Below are 20,844 nucleotides of genomic sequence, written 5' to 3'. Positions count from 1 at the left end.
GCCATACAGATTTGGGATTGTCCCTTTCACCTTTTCTTTTGGTCTTTTTCTTTTTTTATGGTAGATTCTCGAAACTACCCCTGCTGCTTTGCAAAAGATATAGCAGTCCCCTGAGACAGATGATTCATGACCATGTTTTTCCTCAGTTCGCGTCTTACTCTTATCTTCTACATTCTAAAAGCTTAGCTCATGTAATTTGTAAAGCAGACGTTTTATTTTCAGAAGTTTGTACCGTTATAATTCGAATTTTAGTTAAAATAAAAAATAGATCAATTTTATGCTAAATTATGATTATTAAATCAATTATTTAATTTATTTAATTTAAGCTATATTCGGCCTATTAACATTTAAATAGCTACCGATAGTTAAATGTTATTCGTTAGTGATTAATTTTTTATATAATGATTCAAAATATAAATATTTAATAAAAAATATAAATAAATATTATTCAACATAAATTATAAATTAATCTAAATTAATATCTTTCAAATAAATCAATTATAAAATATTTAATTTATCTATAAATTAATAAATTAATTAATACTATATAGAGAATACAACAAAGTGATAATAGAGGATTTATATATTAAATGATGAATTTAAATTTGTTTTATTCATTTGAAAATAATTTATATTTGAAAAAAATTAATAAAAACTATTTTTAAAAGTAACTTATTTTTCATTTAGTTTATAATTTAAAAGATTAAAAAATATTAAAAAAATTATTATGAAATTTTTAGGTTTTAAGGAAATTGATTATCAAGTCCTTATAAATTTTAGAAGCAATTAAAATATTGCTCATAACTTAAAAATAAAATTATTAAATTTTTATGCCAAAAATTTCTATTAATCTGCTAATATGATTATATAGTCAAATGAGAGAATGTTAAAAAATTACAAAGTTACCTACTATATTCTTTCCCTTTTTCTCTTCCTCTCCATCTCCTCCTCATCTTCTATCACTCTCTTCTCCTTGGCTGGATTGTGGACGAGCTTCGTGTGGATCTTAGCTTAGTCCTTAGCACTATTGGTGAGGGAGTAGCTCGCGATTGGCAATGAAAGCTTTCTTTAGTCTAACTCGATTTAAGATGAAACTCTGCACGATAAAATTAAAGGGAGCACATTGGTCTTATGAGTACTTTTTGTTATCAAAAAGAGAAATGATAAAATACAAATGTCTGATCTATAGTGTTTGATGATAATTTTAATAAAATTTTAAGTAGATTTTTTTTTATTTTTATAAGACGAGAGTTTTTTCACGTTTTATAAAATGATGATACTTAATAAATCTTTATTAATCAATAATTTTACCAATTTATTCTAAATTTTATTATTCTTTTGTATTTATAGTCAAAAGCGTATATATGGATTATATTCTTTATAATTAAATTATTTTAATGGGTTATATTTTACAAATTAAAATTGCAAATAAGATTGTGTTGATGGAAATGTAATTGATTATTTAGAAAATCTCTTGAAAATAAATGAGAGACAGAATGAACGAGGCTATTTTTCAATTAAAAGTTACTCTTATCTCTTTTGATTGACATTTTTCATCTTGATTGATAAAATTTTTAATAAAAAAATCAAATTATTATATTTTAAGATAAGGAGTAACATTTTAATTGTCTTTAAAAATTATAAAAATTTAATAATTAATTTTTCTAAAACCTAAAAATCCTATATTAATTTATCCAAAGATATTTAATAAATTTATAAATATATAGTGATATTAATATTTTTTTATTTTTAAAAATAATAAATTATTTTTTCTGAAAAATAAATTTATTTATCAATAAAATAATTTTAATTATTATTTTTATTTTAAACGTCAAAAAATATTTATTAGTTAAACCATCCCTGTCCCAACAATAAGTATGCGAAATGGGCTTTTGTTGCGTTTGAATTTTTTTTCAAATAAAAATAAAAATAAAGAGTGGAAATAAAACGATAACTTTGTTTCTTTTTTTTTTTCTATTTAGATGGAAAAAATAAATGAGATACTGATACAAAATAAAATCACTTTTCTTATTTAAAAAAAGAATAAAATAAAAAGAGAGAAACAATTAATATAAATTTTATGATTTATTATATATATTGTATAAAAGTAATTGCAATGTTTTTCGTAAAAATCACATTTTTTCTTCCACATTTTAAATATTTTTCTTTTCAAATTAGAGAAAAAATAATAAAAACAAAATAAGGACCAGTTTTCATGCTTTCTTTGCTATTTCCGTCATTTCCATGGCACTCCCCAGAGCTACAAGCCCACAATCCAATTCTCAGGTAACTGTAGCCCAAACCCGAAAATCTTATCTAGTCGCTGCGGCGACGTCAGGGACTGGGAGACAGGAGACATCCGACGTCAGACCTCTTTTTTCTGATGCATCAACCAACTAAGCAAATATAAACCATTGGATCGCAGGTCGCAATCCAATTCTGGCCTTAGATTTTCAGTATCATCTCCACGTATCCGTTCCTATTTTTAAATAAGCCCAAGGCAGGGCTCCAGTTGACTGAAACAGAGCGTCTGCAATTCTCAACTTCCTCGGCTGAGTCCACATATCGAAATCTCTCACCAGATAGTCCTGGTATTACAATTTCTTCATCTGCCTCAAACTTCTATATTGGATCTCTTGCATTTCATTCTTTATCGTTTATGTTTCTAATGTTATCATTGGATTGTCAGCTTACGTATTTATTGTTTTCTCCACCATTGTAAAGGCGAATATTGAGAGCATTGGGGATCTGAGGGTCGATGGAAATAGAGCTGGTGGAATTGTTTGAGGTCACGACGAAAGCCGCTGATGCCGCTGCCAGTGAGGGAGTTTCCTCCAATGGACCGGAGGTGGTGAGGTGCGTCGATGCACTGAAACAGCTCAAGAAGTTTCCGGTTACTTATGATATTTTGGTATCTACTCAGGTAATTAAGTTTCCTTACTTGTATATGCCTCTAAATTTCAATTCTCTACCTTTTTTTCATGTATAATTTTAATTTCTATTCTGTTATGTATTGTCGATTTGTTATAGTCATCGATCATGTGTGAGTTGGTTTAAATTGGGTAGGTTTGCTTAAAGCTGCTAATTGGGGAGTTGGAATTTGCTTCTGACTGATAGATAAGTTACAGAATCAGGATCTGTTTAGTTACAAAAAAAATGAGGAATCTGTTTTGTACTTTTGGCTGTAAAATAGTAGCACATGCAATTCGTTTATTCTGAGCAAGGAATTTGTTCTTTCCTAGTTACCACTTCATGTTCAAAATATATTAATTTCATATAGAGCATTTTGGATGAGAATATGCAACTAGCTTTTTTGGATTTCATGCAATCATACGTCCTAAGCTGAAGAAAACTTGAAGTCCAGTTTTATCATACCGTCCATATACCTCTGTTAATCCTAACAAGTTAATACTATCCTCTGGTTGTGGCTAAATCCCTTTGGAGTCATTAGGCTCATGACCAGCGAAGTATCAATAAATTCTATAGTTCCTTAGACATTGACTATAGTTTCCCTCCCTTCTGGTGCATTATGCCTATTCTGGTTGCCAAAAACTGAATTTCACTTTTTGGTTTTATGGTTAAACTTTTGTTTTTATGGAAACAAAAGATACCAAGTGTTTTGTGATAGAATTGTCACATAATATATGTGATGCTTTACATGCACACTTGTTTTTCTGGTTACTCCTTTGCTTGTCTACTTTGCCTTGTCTAGAGTGTGCTTGCACGTAGATAATACTTGTAAATCTACCATGAAATAGAGACGATATTACCCTCCTTACCTGTTGAATTTACATTATGGTTGTCAAAGCTCATTTGGTTATTAGTAGTTGCCCAACTCACTTTAGCTTGTTATCTCTTTACGACATTTCATCATTTTTAATTGTTATCAACCTAACTAATTGCTGAGTAGTTTAGTTTTCTGCCTTCTCTTGAACCTCAAAATTATAATGTGATTGTAATTCTATATACTTTGATACATTCAGTGGATTCTCCATGAACTTTTCTCTTGATGTTTTAGGTTGGTAAACGACTTCGACCTCTCACAAAGCATCCTAGGGAAAAAATCCAAACTGTGGCCTCTGACTTGCTAGAGATTTGGAAAAAGGTAGTTATTGAAGAGACCACTAGAAAGAAAAATGGTGCTGTTGATAATAAAAGTTCAGGGAAAGCTGAGATTTCAATGGGAGAGACCGTTAACATTGAGAAGGCTCAAAAAGCAGGTGCAGTAAAGGTTGAAAAGATTGATCGAGAAGAAGCTATCAGGGTTGAAAGGGTGCCCAAAGAGGAGAAACGTGCTTCTAATGTAAAGAAACCATCACAAGCCCCCATTGCTCCACCAAAGCTGACTGCATTAGTGAAATGCAATGATGCTTTACGTGACAAAGTTCGTGAACTTCTTGTGGAGGCCTTATCCAAAGTTGCTAGTGAGGTTGATGAGGATGCCAGGGATGAAGTAAGTGCATGGGACCCAATCCGAATTGCTGTAGCCATAGAATCTGCAATGTTTGAAAAGATGGGTCGTTCAAATGGAGCCCAAAAGGTCAAGTATAGGTCCATAATGTTCAACATGAAGGACCCAAATAACCCTGATTTGCGGAAAAGGGTTCTGCTTGGAGAGGTCAAACCAGAGAGACTCATCACAATGACACCTGAAGAAATGGCAAGTGCACAGAGACAACGTGAAAATAACCAAATCAAAGAGAAAGCATTATTTGATTGTGAGCGTGGTGGTCCGCCAAAAGCTACAACTGATCAGTTTAAGTGTGGTCGTTGTGGTCAGCGCAAGACCACTTACTATCAGATGCAGACTAGGAGTGCAGATGAACCTATGACAACATATGTAACTTGCGTAAACTGCAACAATCATTGGAAATTTTGCTAGTGGACATAGGTAGGATTGCCATTCTCTGGAACAAATTTGGAGCTGTTTACCACCTTCATTGTAACAAATCATCATCATTTGAATTTGGGATCAGATGTCTGGCTGAAAATTCTTTCATTTGTATTTTTAAGGTCTTCAGGTGATTTCTTCTAATGTAGGATTTTACCATATCTTTAAAAGGGAACTTTCTGCTGAGCATCTCATTCTTGTTACGTTTTATCTTTGTTAGTGTCTTTAAGCACCTTTTCTTTTAGTTTATCATGATGATTTATACGAGTTATAAATACATCTTGTGAAGACATTGAGCACTAGCCTTCCATCTTCATACCATGCAATGTTTTCCCCAAGCAGCCTTGGATTTGAGATCACAGCTGAACAGGATTGGGTAGTCGGATGGGAGGCGATGGGGTAGTGCAGGAGAGCAGATGACAATTTACTTTGTATTTATATACTTTGTATTTATATTAGATTGCTTGCTTCTTTGTTTCTTGAAAATTTACCATTATTTTCAAATTGATGGATTTGGATGATTTTTCTGATTCATTAACATTAATAGCTAAGAATGTATGTGTCTGCATTCATGTTACAGTTGTTGGGTTGCATGTAGCAGTTGTTCTTAGTTGCCTCTGTTTTATGTAAAATCTATTGATGGAGCACTGATCTAATTAATTCTCCAGAGAGCAAAATAATTTTACGAATGTTTTATTCTGGGACGGTTGAAGCCGTCAGGTGAATCGAAGACTGGTATGCAGCTAAAGCCCCAGGCTAAAGAGGAAGGAAAAGTCTATTAGAGCTCTACCATTCTCTCCCTCCCAGACCCAGAGCCTCGGGTGATGATCAATGGTTGCAGCTGTTAGTCGGTTTTGTGACCCTTGTAGTGGGCTTCTATGCCCCTATTCTTCCATACGTCGCTGACTACTAGAGATAGAGAGAAACAGTGGATGGCTGCTGCTTTTTTACGATTATCGAGTTAACCCACACATTCGCTTGACATGGGATTTTTTTAAAAAAAATTTTCTGTCGAAGAGCTTGACATGGGATTTTCTGTTTCGGCCTTTGGACTTTATTAATTTGGATTGAGTTTGATCGTCCTATTGATTCGACTGTTCTTATTTTTTTGGTTAGGTCCATCGTCCGCAGGCATTATTTCTTTGATTATATGAATTTCTGTCTTGGATTTTTCTCTTTTTTTTTTTTTGAAAAAAGAAATTCTTGCAGAAGTTAGCTCTAATGCAGTATATTTATCTGGGAACCCAAGATTAATTGAAGAAATTTCAAACAGTCCTGCTTAAGACGAATTCCCAAACTTTACATTAGAAATTACAATTAAAAAATGATGGTTGTTAATTCACATTACACCGTTTACAAATAAAAATTCAAGGTTCAGAAATGATTGTTGTTAATTTTTTTATGCGAAAAGCATAATATTGAAGAAAAATTACATCAAAATAAATCGTCTGACAATTCAATATTCTCTCAATTAATACCAACGTGATAAGAAATGTGATTTAATTGGTATTCCACATGTAATTTCATTTTTTTATTATGCATTTTCTTTTTTTTTCTTATAACGTTTTTTGGAAAAAAAAATTATTACAACAAGCAATTTAGAAAAAGTTGCTTAGCTTTTTCATAGTTTTTGCAATTAATATATATTCAATTTAGTTTTTAAATATTTTCTAACTAATATAACTAAAATATAATTTTTTAACAACAAATCAATTTTAGTTATGCCGTAATTAATATAAAAATATAAATATCATATTAATTTTTAAAGCACGATTGTGTAAGAATTGGATTTTATAATTGTTAAATGTTTATATTGTGATTTGTATAAAATTAATTAAATTATATATAAGTGCATTCATAATGTTTATTATCTTTTTTTACCATAAAAATATTTTACTTTTATTTTTTATAAAAACAATTAAAAAATAATAATAATCTACATCACATTACTTCATTTAACTTGTATTACTAAAACATTATTGTAATTAATATATTTTATTTTTCAATTTACGTCAATACAAATAAATTAGATGTTTAAATTAAAATATTTACAATTTAAGATATGTGAAATAGAAGATGGATATATTTATATGAGATAAAGAGAATAATTAGTAAGTTAAAAAATTAATCTTTTTAACATGAAATCTTAAATTTGTAAATTGCATAGCATAAACTAAGATTTGTGTTGTTAAATAAAATATTATAGAATTTAGTAAAATATTAAGCAATAAACTTTTTTAAACAGAGCAATAAAGTTAAATAGCTTAAAACAAATATTAATATTTTTTGAAGGTAATGCACATATGGATAATTTCATAATATTTTTGTTTTTTATAAAGTAAATTTTATTTTGTGTTAGAATAATCATGAAATCTCACCCTAACACAAAACATAAAAATTGAGATGACAGAACTTTATTGCACCAACTGTGGAAACCACGCCACGTATCGGAGGTGAAAAATTTCGTAGCGTTGCCACTGGTCACGTTCAGGCCTTTAATTTAAGAGGCGACGCGACACCATCGCATCAGGATCTCCCTCGTACAGCACATCTCATAACTTGTCCCCATCTCCCTCTCTCGTCTGCGTCCTCGCTCAGGTACTCTACATTCTCCTCTTCAATCGTGCATGTTATCTATGATTGATTGGGTTCTGTTGTTTGATTTGGTTGTATGAATTTTTTTTCCCTCCTTATTTTATTCAAATTTGCTCTGCTTTGCAACCATTCTTTAGGTCAATTCAGCTTAGGTTTTTGGATTTATGATTTTAATTTTGGCATACTGTGTCAATAAGGATAAGGATGGAGTTTGAATCTCACTCTTATAGAACATATGAACGGTTTTTGCTTAATTATCGTGAGATTCATTTGAATTAGTTCACTTTATATTTTCCTCGTTCACTCTTCCGGACTTCATCTGGATTTGTCTGTTTCGCTTTGTCCATTCTCCTGCCAGGACGGACGTAATCTGATATTGATTTATTGATAAAATACGTATGCAGTTCTTTGATTTTGGTGATTTTCTCATCCAGTGTTTCAAATTGAATTTCAGGTTTGATCTTAATGAATTCAAGGACCACTGGACCATTCTCTGTTTCCTGCAAATCGGGAAACAATAACAGCTGCTTCTTCTGGATTCTATTTTGCCTGTTGCCAAAGTTTCTGGGGACTCCTATTGCACGCGTTAACTTTCTTTTGATTAAGGCCATTGATAGGAGCCCCTCTGCAGTTCGTGTCTCGGAGATTTGCACAGAGATCACAATTTAGCTGTGGATAGATTTGGCCAACTGCAGTTAGCATCTGTAGAGAGGGAGTAATTGTTTCAGCTGTCTGCAGTTGGCATCTTACCGTTCTTTGTAACATGGTTTCCTCTCAGTTATCAGGGTTAACAAAGACCTTCATGTGCAAACCATTGCAGAACCAGTTGCTTTTTCCTGAGAACCCTCCGGAGACTCTAGTCTCAGACCATGTTGAGCTAGACTTTGCTGATGTATTTGGTCCTTTGCAAGCTCAGGCATCTGAAGTGAATTGTGGTGATTTGGCAAATCCTTTGGCTGGGACAGATATCACTGAGCTTATTTACGATGATCCAGTTGTTATTTACAACCGATCGCATTCATTGGTTGGTCCCTCTTCTTGTGTTAGCCAGTCACCGAAGCTTAATAAACTCACTTTACATGAAACAGAGGATTCTATGGAGCTAGTGGAACTTGAGGAATCATCAGATGATGATGCCAATGAGAAAGTTGTTGAGGACAATAATGGAGATTCTTTGGAGGTCCACATTGTAGGGATCGAAGATTTTGAGGTTCTGAAAGTTGTTGGGCAAGGTGCATTTGGGAGAGTTTATCAGGTTAAGAAAAAGGGTACATCAGAAATATATGCAATGAAGGTAATGCGGAAGGACAGGATAGTTGAGAAGAATCATGTTGAGTACATGAAAGCAGAGAGAGACATTCTGACAAAAATGGATCATCCCTTCATTGTCCAGCTTAAGTACTCCTTCCAAGTAATATTTCATCCAAAGATTATTCTTTTTCTTGCATTTTTAGGCAGTAGATGCAATGTGATTGCCATATTTTTTCCATGTTGCTTTTTTGGATGTTGGAATACTGACATTTGTTTGTTCCTGGCTCGCAGACCAAATATAGATTATACCTTGTTTTGGATTTCATCAATGGGGGTCACCTCTTCTTTCAGCTCTATCATCATGGCCTTTTCAGGTATCTTAGTTTTCTGTTTGTATAGTTTTGTTAAAAGCTTGAAGTTTATTAGCACTTACAATTTTGTTTTAGAGAGGATCTGGCTCGTGTATATGCTGCTGAAATTGTTTCTGCAGTTAGCCACCTTCATGCAAATGGTATAATGCATAGAGATCTAAAACCTGAAAATATCCTGTTGGATGCTGATGGCCATGTAATTTCTTTCTCTCTCTCTCTCTCTCTCTCACATGTACACATGTCCACATACGCTGACTCACACTAGCAGACACCAAAATGCACTGCAGAGGTTTTTTTTTGTCTAAGCAGAATGAAATTAGAACTGAGAATTCTGACATTAACATAATGTTTTGTCTAGGTAATGTTGACTGATTTTGGCTTGGCAAAGCAATTTGATGAAAATACAAGATCAAACTCAATGTGTGGAACAGTTGAATATATGGCACCCGAAATTATTCTTGGAAGGGGCCATGATAAGGCTGCGGACTGGTGGAGTGTAGGAGTTCTATTATATGAGATGCTGACTGGAAAGGCTGGTTTTTCTTTCACCAAGTTCTATATGATTGTTTTCCCTTGATGACTAATACCCTGTGCTGGTAATTTAAAGGTTTATGTGTTGATTATTGCTCCTGCAGCCTCCTTTTATTGGTGGGAACAGGGAGAAAATTCAACAGAAGGTAGTTAAGGACAAGATGAAGTTACCAGCTTATTTGTCAAGTGAAGCGCATTCTTTATTGAAAGGGGTAAATGTTCTTGGCTCTGACTGAGTTGGGGCGGGGTGGTTCTGGGATTTTGTCTGGGAGGCTAATGATTACCAGTTGAAAAACTAAGAGAATTTGTTGTTTTGCATGTAGCTGCTACAAAAAGATGCCAGCAAGCGCCTAGGCAGTGGTCCTACAGGAAGTGAAGAAATTAAGCGTCACAAGTGGTTGAAGCCAATCAACTGGAAGAAATTAGAGTCTAGGGAGATCCAGCCCAGTTTCCGTCCAGAAGTAGCCGGGAAGCATTGCATTGCAAATTTTGAGAAGCGATGGACTGACATGCCACTGTCAGATTCTCCAGCTGCCAGCCCCAAGAGTAATGTGAACCCTTTTATTAATTTCACTTATGTAAGGCCCCAAGTCCCGTTCCTTCCAAAGAACGACCCTTTGTGGTAGCTTGCCCTATTTATCAATTTCTGTGGTTTGAGTTTGAAATGGTTTTGTTCAGAAAGTATTTAGGTATCGTTTTATGGGATGTAATTGCTGGGAAGGTTGTGCTTACCAGTAGACAAAAGGTCATTTGACTTGTCGAATTGTATTTGATATTTTTAATTAAGGTGTATTGTGTGTTCCTCCAACAAAAAGTCTACTGATTGGCATTTGAGAGATCTCCAACTGCAGCTACTATTCAACAGTACTCTAAACTTGTTTGATTTTTAGCTCTCAGGCCTGCTTGTACTTTCCTCCACCGCTTAAACCATAACTCAGGAATGTGGATGTGCAATGCAGATTTTTGCGTCATTTCCTTATTGGTCCTGTTCCAGAGAATTAATGACGATGTGTTAAGAGTTTCATAAATGGGAATTATTATTTCTTTTGCTGGGACGTCATGAACCTGCAAGGCGTGCCATTCTAGAGGAGCAATTGAGGCGTAGCTTTGGCTCTTCTGCATCTAGGTTAGGCAGCTTCAGTGGACGAGGAGCTTGAATAGCACTTGTTTTGTGCTAGGAAATAAATTGGAGAAGGCTATTTCGTTGTTGTTATTCTGGAATAATTGTTCCAGAGAGTGACTAGAAGAGGGAGCGCAAATGTTTATTCTGGAATAATTGTTAGCGAGCGCAAAAGAGAGGAGGAGGAAAATCACGGAAGTTTCATTTTCTAGGTGGATTCTATGCTAGCATTGTCATTTGTTTCTTATAAAACAGATGGTAGTTGATTGTTATCAGTGGAAATAGGTCAGAATCCAAGGGGCTGAGAGTTCGGTGAAATTGAGTAGTCCCTTAATCATAGGGGGAGCCGAGTTCATGAGACAACCGCTGAAATTATATATCTTTGTGAATATTCATGTTTTGGGAGGTACAAACAAGTTCATATTATTGTGATAACTCGGATCCTTTTTGTGTGATAGTTCAAGTACTTTTACAAATCATCGTGGTAAAGGAATGTCTCCAAGGCATTCTTCTTCCTGCAGCCCCATTTGCATTTCCAAGAACACATGGAATTGAAGATTGCAAGCCGCGTAGAATGAAGGGAAATGAGATTTGATGTTGAAGGAGATTTTGATAGAACAATTGCATACCCATCATCCATGTAATCTGTTCCGTCTGGGAACAGCTGCCACAGAAGGCTCCCACCCCCACTCCCACCTTTCTTTGTGGAGTTCAGAAGGGTTTTGTACACAGTACTGAACATGGTGTCTCGGAACGACGAATTGTAACCAGGGTCTTTTGTTGATACACCAAACTCAGCAAATATGACAGGCATATCTAGATACTTCTCAGCATCCTCAATGTGCGCTTCCATCCATGATTTGGTGAATTCAATATGGGCATCAGAAATCGTTTGCGAAATCCTTCATCCATGAAATTTTCATTAGTTGCTTAAACCCTTGCTACATAAGAGGGAAATGATGATGCAGCTGAAGGTAAATAACCAAAGATTTATCTGATGAGGTTCAATAGACACTGCTTTTATTAGTTTTGATTTGGATATGAGAAAAATAATCTCTGATGTGAGCATGTTATGTGAGGAATGCTAAAAACAAATTTTTTTTTTTTATTTGTCACTTACCAAGAGTCTGCATAAATGTGAACAGAAGCAAAATCAACACCAAGAGTCTGATGGTTCCTTATAAAGTCAGTTCCCACTTGAGTGGCATAAGTATTAGGATTGAATTTAGCCCTGTCAGGAGCTGAGGGACCATAAAATCCTTCCAATCCAATCTCCACTAAATGTTTTGCATCCATGCTTTTGATATGCACTGCCATTTCTTGTATCCATGACTATAAAACGAAAGATATCAGTTCACTTTCTTTCAAAATGTGATTATGTGTGGAAGATTGAAGATTGAAGAAACAAACCTGCAATTTATCACCAGAAGGATCTGATGTGCATCGAGGTTCGTTCATCAATTCCCAAGCAAATATTGTTGGATCATCCTTGTAAGTTATGTTTGTGAGCGTATTCACTCTGTTGAGCACCGTCTATATTGTAGAAAACATAATCAGGTATATGTATTCCAGGTTTGTCGGGTACTTGCAATAGCAGTTTCCATTTTAGACCACATGGAATGGAATGATATCGATCAATGTTAGTTGGTAGAAAAATTAATAAGAAACTTGCCTTAACATGAGCCTTGTAATAGCTTCTGAGAGTAGGATGAGAGAAGAAATCATCATCAGATGTCAAATTAAGGCCAGCAGCTTTTCCCCATTTAACATATTGTGCTTTGCCACCATATGCTTCCCAGTTGTTGCTCAACGATAAAATGAGCCTCATCTTGTACTTTCTCGCATCACTCACCACAAAATCCAAGGCCTGCAGCTCAGAAAGAGTGAAATCAGCAGAGAAATAGTAATGATTTCTATTGATTTCTAAAAACAGTGTCGAACTCGAGAAACCTAATTACCTTAAAAACATCTTCATCATAAACACCTGGAGATTTCTGAAGAGCACGCCATTGGCCATCATTAAATGCCCAAGTTCGGCAGACTGTAAGACCCACTGAAGATGCTTGTTGAAAAACCTCAGTGACTTTTCCTCTGGTAGATTGGTCCGCAGCAAATACCATCAGCCAGTATGTGTTGAAGCCATTAACATAGAAAGGCTGATCATCGACCACAAACTGGGTACCTTTCTTCTGCACCATTTCCCATGCATCTTCTTCCATATCATTCATCTGATAAATCCTGAAAATTATACACAAAAACAACCAAAATAATCATACAATTGGTAATCTATAAAAATGATTTATAATACTATATATTCTACACCCTTGTGTTATTACCCTTGATTAGCACTAGAATATGGTAAATGGCTGTCCACTTCCTCCACTGTCAGTTCAAATTGCCCACTCTCAGGAGCATTAAAGCCATTACTGGACTTTGCATTTCCAAGGAACATAAACAAAATAGCCAGTGAAAAAAGGTTATGAAACCAATTAACTCTCTTGTGGGTATCCATGATATTGTTCTATCAGCAGTAAGTTTGTGCTTTGCCTCCTCATTGGACCACATATTTATATCGTTTTTCTTATTTTTTCTTATGATGGATAACGGAATTGTGATTTTTAAGAAGAGTATTGATGAGGGAAGCAACCCTCTGGCTTCAAAGCAAAGAAAATATTTTCTTTCTTGTCTCCCATAATTCTCTTGTCTTCCAAACACAATCAGCAGCAATATAGATAATTTAGATGGCTGCATACGTAAGTAAAGTTGGAGGTATGACTCCCAAGGTAAGTTATAGAAGGGTCCAGCAAGAAAATGATCAGATCACCCTAAGGGGATTAAAGTAGCTTGCTGTTCAGATGTCATCATGTCAAGGTGACAATTTCATTGCAGATACAACAAAGACGCCAACAACAATCACTATAAATTGAAACAAGTCGATTCATTCTCTTTGTCCTTTGCTTGCTAATGTCTTGTATGAATAGGATTGAGATAAAGCAGAAGGAAGAAGAAGAAGAAGAAGTAGTGGCTTGTACGAATGAAGCATTGACTGGATATGGCAAGAGACTATATCACTCTGCATACAGACAGGTGAGCTAAACTAACTAAAGGGTTTGTTTTTCTTTGAATACTCGATCCTGTAGGTATGGTTTCTCTTTTTGGCTTTAGCCTTCTTTCTTCAAAATATTTGGCTTGATCTTCACTCTGAAAAAAGCAAAACTTTAAAACTCAAAGCCCGTAGTCCACATTAAACTCTATTTTGGTGATCATAATGTTTAAATCGTTTTATTAACTACTGTAATCTTCACCATTATGAAACCCATATTGAAATTTAGTCTAATGACGTTGTTTATAAATAATAGGTTTTTTTAGACGTGCAATGACATTGTTTTGACTCGTTATACATCTCCGTAATTTATTATTATTATTATTAAGTTATTTTCTTATAATATTAGCAAATTAAAAAAAAAAGCATTTAAATAATTATTTAATCAATTTCAAAGAGTAAAAGGATAAAATAAAAATCCATCTTTTACCAATTAAATAAAAGGATAAATTGATGTTACAAAATATTCTCTCTATTTTTCAGATTTATATATATATATATTATAAATAAAATATATTATTTTAATGTGCTATGTGAAGTTTATTATTTTGGTAAGTATGTAATATATATGTGTATATCCAGCATTTACCTAACCTTCCATGTTATAATGTGAGGTATTATTAACATGGGATATAATTTAAGGCAAATAAATTAGTTAGATTTTATTTAATATAAATGTGTTTTATAAATTTTAGATCAAATATTCATAATAAATTTGTGTGAACATAATTACAATATACGCAATTAAAATGAAAATATTCATTATTATTTAAGATCAAGTTTGTACTAGTTAATTATATTTTAAATTTGTTTTATATCAAGATTTTTATAAAATAAATCAAAACATATATGTAATTGAAATGATGGGTTCACAGATTTTTATATAAATATTTATTTGTTTATAAAATAGAGTAACTACATCATACATATTTATTTAACAAATTAATAATTTCAATCCTCTCAAAATATGATTAATTATATTTAACGAATTCGTATCATTTTACCAAAAATGACTGGTTGAGATTTTTATAGCAATTAAAATTTATTTTTAATTAATCTTTTTATATTAAAAAAAACTCGTTTTGGATTTAATTAATAAAATTGCACCAACATAAATAAGTCTTATATTGACCAAAATATAAGAAAATTACACGGTTGAATAAATATTTAGGTTCTCTTTATTTTATAAAAAATAACTTGAATATAATTCAATAAAAAAATAAAGAGTATTAATAAAATTTATGTATAAAAATATAATAGTGTTAATAAAATTTGTAAAATTTAATTTTTTTTCTAAAAAAGATAGCATTTCCTTTTATGCATTGCTTAAGTTTTTTTTTTTTTTAATAGAAAAATCAATCTTTTGAAAAATACAAAAATATATTACTTTAATATGTCGGCACTTAATAATATTATTAAACAATAATTTATGCAATATAGAAAAATGATTAAATTTTTATTAGAAATAGGCGTTGAACTAATTTTGGCAAAAGATTTACTATTGCATTGCATTCCAGGCGTTTTCTTTGTCAATGGACGAAGATGACTTGTACTTAAATTCATCACTTTGACCATATCATCTTCATTCTTCCATTTAAAACTAACATTGTTTATATATAAAGAGTTTAGACATTAGCACCTTACTAACTTTAATATTTGCTTAATTTTTCAAATGAAAAGAAATCTTTCTTTTTTACTTTTATCAATTTTTTTTTTTAAAATTCCCATATTTTTCTTTTTTCTAAATTTTCTGTAAAAAAAATTTCCAAATACAACTAATAGTTAAAAAAATTCAGACATAGTTAAATATGATGATATATTTTAAGGTAATATTCTGAGGATCCTGAAAATATAATTAAATAATAAATTTTATATTTCTTTTATTAATATATACTTTACTCATATTATTTCATTTTTAAAACTAATAAATTTCAATTTTAATGTATATTAAATATGAATATTTGTGAAATTAACTTAAAAACCCAGATATAATTTGAGAAAGATAAAAAAAATAACTTTTCGGGACGGTCAGATTATTATTTTTTTAGAGGTTTCAATTATTTTTTTTTACCAATGTTCCATGGATATCATTTAACAATGCCTATAACAAATCTATCATAGTATCCCATCTACAAACCCTATTGAAAATCCATATATGGGAATGCCAAACAACTCAATCAAAGCAGAGGCATCAAGGGCCTATGAAGGACAAACGCGTCGCGCCGCCTCCAATAAGGCAATAACGCGTTTGAAGTGCAAATCACTTCCCTACCCATCTGTCATCCAATCACATGGCAACTCAGCATTTCAGTTAGCGCCTCTAAGGTCATTCTCGTCATTCAATATCAATTTAAAAAAAATAATTGTATTTACAGCTAAATGACTACTTATCAGTATCTCTGTCTTAAAATAACTGGGCAACTCCACCATCTGATCTCAGCCTCTTTCTGCTCGCTCCCGGCTTGTCAAACTTCTAAGCTCTAACCCTCTCCGATCTCTCTGGTTTGACTCACTGAGTTTGATTATCTGCCCCGCCTGTAAGGTTAGAATTCTCTGTTCTTTTATCTTTTTCACTCCCTTCAGCTCAAATTGGCTTGAATTCTCTTTCTTTTTCTGCTAATGGTTGCTTTCCTTGGCTTTCCCTGCAATCTACTGCTTGCTTTAGCTCCTTGTAATCTGCTTCTATAGCCATTTTTTTTTGTGGATCTTGTTTCTTGTTCTTTTTTGGGCTCTTTAATTTTTGATATCTCAAAATTTGAGGTTGAGGTCACTGGGTTCAGCTCAGATCTTGCTTTTTCGACTTTGCCTTCTCTATATCTTTCACCTTTTTGGATTTGGATAACGGGTTCATCCACTTTCAGCTTCGTATAGATTGTTAATTGTGTTTCTATTGTCAAATTGGAGTCCATAGGAAGAATGGGTAGGTGGTTTCCTGCTTGCGCTCTCGTTTTACTTTGTTTGGCCTCCGTAATTTTTGTTGCCTTTGCCCAAAATTATATGCCAACCGATAAAATCCTCCTAGATTGTGGAGCAACTTCGGATGACACCGATACCGATGGTCAGAAATGGACCGCCGATAAAGGTTCTAAGTTTTTGGCATCGTCTGCGAATTCATCTATATCCCCTGCTGCCACTCAAGACCCTGCAGTCTCTCAAGTCCCTTTCATGACTGCTCGTGTTTTTCGCTCTACTTTTACCTATAGTTTCCCCTTGGGTGATGGTCGCAAATTTGTCCGTCTGTATTTCTATCCTTCTTCCTACGCTGGGCTTAATGCATCTGATGCTCTCTTTTCCGTCACAGCTGGGTCTTTTACCCTTCTTAAGAACTTCAGTGTAGCTCAAACAACGGAAGCTTTGAATTATGCCTTCATTGTGAAGGAGTATTCGATTAATGTGGATGGTGGAATATTGAATATAACTTTCGGTCCATCTTCAAATTCTCCGAAGGCTTATGCATTTGTCAATGGGATTGAGATAGTGTCCATGACTGATATTTATGGTAATACTGATGGAACTTTAATGATAGTGGGTAACGATGCTTCATTCACCATAGATAATAGTACTGCACTTGAGAATGTTTATCGGTTAAATGTGGGTGGGAATGAAATCTCGCCATCAGGGGACACCGGTATGCTTAGGTCTTGGTCTGATGACCAGCCATATCTTTATGGAGCTGCATTTGGTGTTCCAGAGACTGCTGATCCAAACACGACAATTAAAAGCCCCGTGCCTCCTTATGTTGCACCACTTAATGTCTATTCTACCTCTAGATCAATGGGGCCAAACGCTAACATCAATTTGAATTACAATTTGACTTGGATTTTCAGCGTCGACTCTGGTTTCAGTTATTTGGTTCGGCTCCATTTTTGTGAAGTTGCTTCAAATATAACCAAAATTAATCAAAGAGTGTTCAACATCTTCCTCAATAATCAAACTGCTGAGAATGGAGCTGATGTGATTGCCTGGGCAGGTCACAATGGAGTTCCAGTGCATAAGGATTATGTGGTGCTTGTTCCTGATGGGAGCCCTCAGCAGGATATGTGGCTTGCGCTTCATCCAAACACTGATTCAGCTTTGAAGTCCCAGTTTTATGATGCAATTTTAAATGGTGTGGAGATATTCAAAATTAGCAGCACTGATGGTAATCTTGCTGGGCCCAATCCAATCCCTGCTCCTAAACAGGAAGTAATTGACCCTTCATTGGTGAGACCATCATCAGGCTCTGGCCATTCAAAGAATCAGAAAGCAATTATAGCTGGTGGTGTAAGCGGTGGGGTTGTTCTAGCCCTTGTCATTGGTTACTGTGTTATTGCTGCCTCTCGTCGTCATAGACAAGGGAAGGAGGCAAGTTCAAGTGATGCGCCATCTGGGTGGCTGCCTCTTTCTCTGTATGGAAATTCTCACTCTGCTGGTTCAGCCAAAACAAACACCACGGGAAGTTATGCTTCCTCTTTACCTTCAAACCTTTGCCGCCACTTCTCATTTGCTGAGATCAAGGCTGCAACCAACAATTTTGACGAGGCTCTAGTCCTTGGAGTGGGAGGTTTTGGGAAAGTCTACAAGGGTGAAGTTGATGGTGGAACTACAAAAGTTGCAATCAAGCGTGGCAATCCGCTTTCTGAGCAGGGCGTGCATGAGTTCCAGACTGAAATTGAAATGCTCTCAAAACTTCGTCACCGCCACCTTGTTTCGTTGATCGGGTACTGTGAGGAGAACTGTGAAATGATCCTTGTTTATGATTACATGGCATATGGGACACTGCGTGAGCATCTATACAAAACCCAAAAGCCTCCATTGCCTTGGAAGCAAAGGCTTGAGATATGCATTGGTGCAGCTCGTGGTTTACACTATCTCCACACTGGTGCCAAACACACCATTATCCACAGAGATGTCAAGACAACCAACATCCTTTTGGATGAGAAATGGGTTGCAAAGGTCTCTGATTTTGGCTTGTCAAAAACAGGTCCTACGCTGGATAACACCCATGTTAGCACTGTGGTGAAGGGTAGTTTTGGCTATCTGGATCCTGAGTATTTTAGGCGGCAGCAACTAACTGATAAATCAGATGTCTACTCTTTTGGAGTTGTGCTGTTTGAGATCCTGTGTGCTCGACCAGCCTTGAACCCGACACTGCCAAAGGAGCAAGTCAGCTTGGCAGAGTGGGCTGCTCATTGCCACAAGAAAGGCATTCTTGATCAGATTGTTGACCCCTATCTGAAGGGGAGGATTGCACCTGAATGCTTCAAAAAGTTTGCTGAGACTGCAATGAAATGTGTGGCTGATCAGGGCATTGAGAGGCCATCAATGGGAGATGTGCTGTGGAACCTAGAGTTTGCTTTGCAGCTACAGGAGAGTGCAGAGGAGAGTGGCAAAGGTATCAGCGTAATAGATGATGAGGAGATGCCATTTAACACTGCTTCCAAAGGGAAGAAAGATCCTGATGCTGCCCCTGGCTTTGATGGTAACATCACAGATTCAAGGAGCAGCGGAATGAGCATGAGCATAGGCGGCCGGAGCCTTGCTAGTGAAGTCTCTGATGGGTTGACACCAAGTGCTGTGTTCTCGCAGATCATGAACCCAAAAGGTCGTTGAGATCAAAAGTATGGACTGCATTTGCTACTTTACCAAAATCTGCAATTTTACATCCATTGTCAATCATCCAAGAAATCGATTTGGCAATTCATTTACCCAATTATCATTTTTTTTCCCTTTTTCCAGTGGTATGGTATGTTCTTAAGTTATAATTTGTATCTACAATTACTTTCATTATTTGGTATTGATATCATATTTCATACTTAGTTCTTGGCAAGTCTTCTCTTCTTTTCCCAATTAGAATGAGGTGGATCAGCTGGCAAAACGTGGGCAAGTGGTGGTGGCTTTCAGCTTTGAATAAGCTGCCAGCCTCATCTTTTTGTTGAATAATAGGAGAGAGAGAGAGGGGTTTTGTTTTGTACATTTGAATTTTAATGTTAACCAACACATTATATTAATCATTAATATAAGTGCTGTTGATTTGGTAATGGGGACACCCTATTGTTTAGCAGATGATTGCGTTTTTCTTTCTCTTCTTTTTCAAACTAAAATGTATTAATTTTGTCGGTGTTTGCATACTCAAGATAGGATTAAAAATTAATTTTATTTTATTATAAAAATTTTAAAATAAAATTTTAACAATATCATGTCATGCACATACAAAAATAGGTGGTTAGAAAGAATATGGAATTAGAAAATTATATACATATACAATTAAAAAGAATTAGAAAATTATATATATATACATATATACACAGATAGTATCCATGAGTATTGAGTTTGGAATCACCAATTTTTAATTTTAAATTCAGCTTGCCAACCTGCTGGACTGGTCCACCGTCCACATGAACCATTATCATATTTTATTTTATCTTATTTTATATTTACAGTTCACAAATTGAAATTATCTTTTTTAAAAATGATAATTTTAAAGATCTCATTGCTCGCATCAATATAGTATTTTTAAAAGAAGGAGCTGTATGTTCACACGCTTTGGTCATATGGACCAAAAGAAAAAAAAATCTCAATTAATAAACACAGCAAGAATATTAGATATTGTGTGCTCATCCACATCACACCATAAGCTATTGCTTTCATCCATTCTATGTATGAATTGGAATTGCTTTTGTTTTGTGGGTATGCAAATCAATGAGTTGTGCAAATTCATATCTTAGAGTCAATGATTCTGTGCACATTCCTTCCACCTGCTCGTAAGAATGTAAAATGCATAAATCTATACCAAATACATCATTTTTATTATAATGACAAAAATTGATATTTTAGAAATATTATCAATATTTTAAGTAACAAATAATAATGTATTATCAATAGGATTAAACCATACTCAACAAGCATTTGATAAAAACTGAAAATTTTAGAAATTTAAGATGAATTACCACTATAGTTAGTAGGTTTAATAGCATTAAAATTTTACAAGTAAGACTAAAAA

General features: G+C 34.2%; 4 protein-coding genes across 5 annotated transcripts; 3 read left to right on the top strand and 1 right to left on the bottom strand.

The window, feature by feature from the left end:
* Positions 1–2,247: 2,247 nt before the first annotated feature.
* On the top strand, positions 2,248–5,080 carry LOC110620372 (transcription elongation factor TFIIS). 2 transcript variants are annotated; one of them, XM_021764076.2, is made up of 3 exons: positions 2,248–2,591; positions 2,725–2,923; positions 4,019–5,080. In XM_021764076.2, exons 2-3 carry the CDS (start codon positions 2,759–2,761, stop codon positions 4,880–4,882), a joined length of 1,029 nt encoding a protein of 342 aa, XP_021619768.1. In that variant the 5' UTR covers positions 2,248–2,591; positions 2,725–2,758; the 3' UTR covers positions 4,883–5,080. The 2 variants fall into 2 exon arrangements, with proteins under 2 accessions (XP_021619768.1, XP_043814727.1); XM_043958792.1 differs by having other exon boundaries at positions 2,690–2,923.
* Positions 5,081–7,305: 2,225 nt separating this feature from the next.
* On the top strand, positions 7,306–10,474 carry LOC110620002 (serine/threonine-protein kinase AtPK2/AtPK19). The gene is made up of 7 exons (XM_021763539.2): positions 7,306–7,489; positions 7,941–8,897; positions 9,029–9,111; positions 9,184–9,304; positions 9,467–9,640; positions 9,744–9,851; positions 9,963–10,474. Exons 2-7 carry the CDS (start codon positions 8,250–8,252, stop codon positions 10,263–10,265), a joined length of 1,437 nt encoding a protein of 478 aa, XP_021619231.1. The 5' UTR covers positions 7,306–7,489; positions 7,941–8,249; the 3' UTR covers positions 10,266–10,474.
* A 636-nt stretch (positions 10,475–11,110) lies between these two features.
* Positions 11,111–13,313, bottom strand: LOC110620003 (mannan endo-1,4-beta-mannosidase 6). The gene is made up of 6 exons (XM_021763540.2): positions 13,096–13,313; positions 12,718–12,997; positions 12,432–12,626; positions 12,170–12,292; positions 11,880–12,091; positions 11,111–11,661 (listed from the first exon to the last, which is right to left on the bottom strand). Exons 1-6 carry the CDS (start codon positions 13,269–13,271, stop codon positions 11,229–11,231), a joined length of 1,419 nt encoding a protein of 472 aa, XP_021619232.1. The 5' UTR covers positions 13,272–13,313; the 3' UTR covers positions 11,111–11,228.
* A 2,728-nt stretch (positions 13,314–16,041) lies between these two features.
* LOC110620542 (receptor-like protein kinase FERONIA) lies at positions 16,042–19,671 on the top strand. Its single transcript, XM_021764332.2, has one exon. The coding sequence runs from the start codon at positions 16,779–16,781 to the stop codon at positions 19,452–19,454; it is 2,676 nt and encodes an 891-aa protein (XP_021620024.1). The 5' UTR covers positions 16,042–16,778; the 3' UTR covers positions 19,455–19,671.
* The last annotated feature ends 1,173 nt before the right edge of the window (positions 19,672–20,844 follow it).

This window comes from Manihot esculenta, chromosome 8, assembly GCF_001659605.2.
Source record: "Manihot esculenta cultivar AM560-2 chromosome 8, M.esculenta_v8, whole genome shotgun sequence".
Classification (NCBI taxonomy): domain Eukaryota; kingdom Viridiplantae; phylum Streptophyta; class Magnoliopsida; order Malpighiales; family Euphorbiaceae; genus Manihot; species Manihot esculenta.
The sequence above is the reverse complement of the archived record's forward strand: the minus strand, read 5'-3'. Positions and strand labels throughout refer to the sequence as shown.

What these genes read in the sequence shown, in the direction of transcription:
- LOC110620542 (XM_021764332.2), top strand. Translation starts at nt 16,779, where the DNA reads ATGGGTAGGTGGTTTCCTGCTTGCGCTCTCGTTTTACTTTGTTTGGCC.
- LOC110620002 (XM_021763539.2), top strand. Translation starts at nt 8,250, where the DNA reads ATGGTTTCCTCTCAGTTATCAGGGTTAACAAAGACCTTCATGTGCAAA. An exon ending in TGTTGGATGCTGATGGCCAT is followed by an intron (nt 9,305 to 9,466) that starts GTAATTTCTTTC and finishes TGTTTTGTCTAG; the next exon opens with GTAATGTTGACTGATTTTGG. An exon ending in ATGAGATGCTGACTGGAAAG is followed by an intron (nt 9,641 to 9,743) that starts GCTGGTTTTTCT and finishes TTGCTCCTGCAG; the next exon opens with CCTCCTTTTATTGGTGGGAA.
- LOC110620372 (XM_021764076.2), top strand. Translation starts at nt 2,759, where the DNA reads ATGGAAATAGAGCTGGTGGAATTGTTTGAGGTCACGACGAAAGCCGCT. An exon ending in ATATTTTGGTATCTACTCAG is followed by an intron (nt 2,924 to 4,018) that starts GTAATTAAGTTT and finishes TTGATGTTTTAG; the next exon opens with GTTGGTAAACGACTTCGACC.
- LOC110620003 (XM_021763540.2), bottom strand. Translation starts at nt 13,271, where the DNA reads ATGGATACCCACAAGAGAGTTAATTGGTTTCATAACCTTTTTTCACTG. An exon ending in CTTCTGGTGATAAATTGCAG is followed by an intron (nt 12,092 to 12,169) that starts GTTTGTTTCTTC and finishes TTCGTTTTATAG; the next exon opens with TCATGGATACAAGAAATGGC. An exon ending in CACATTTATGCAGACTCTTG is followed by an intron (nt 11,662 to 11,879) that starts GTAAGTGACAAA and finishes TCATGGATGAAG; the next exon opens with GATTTCGCAAACGATTTCTG.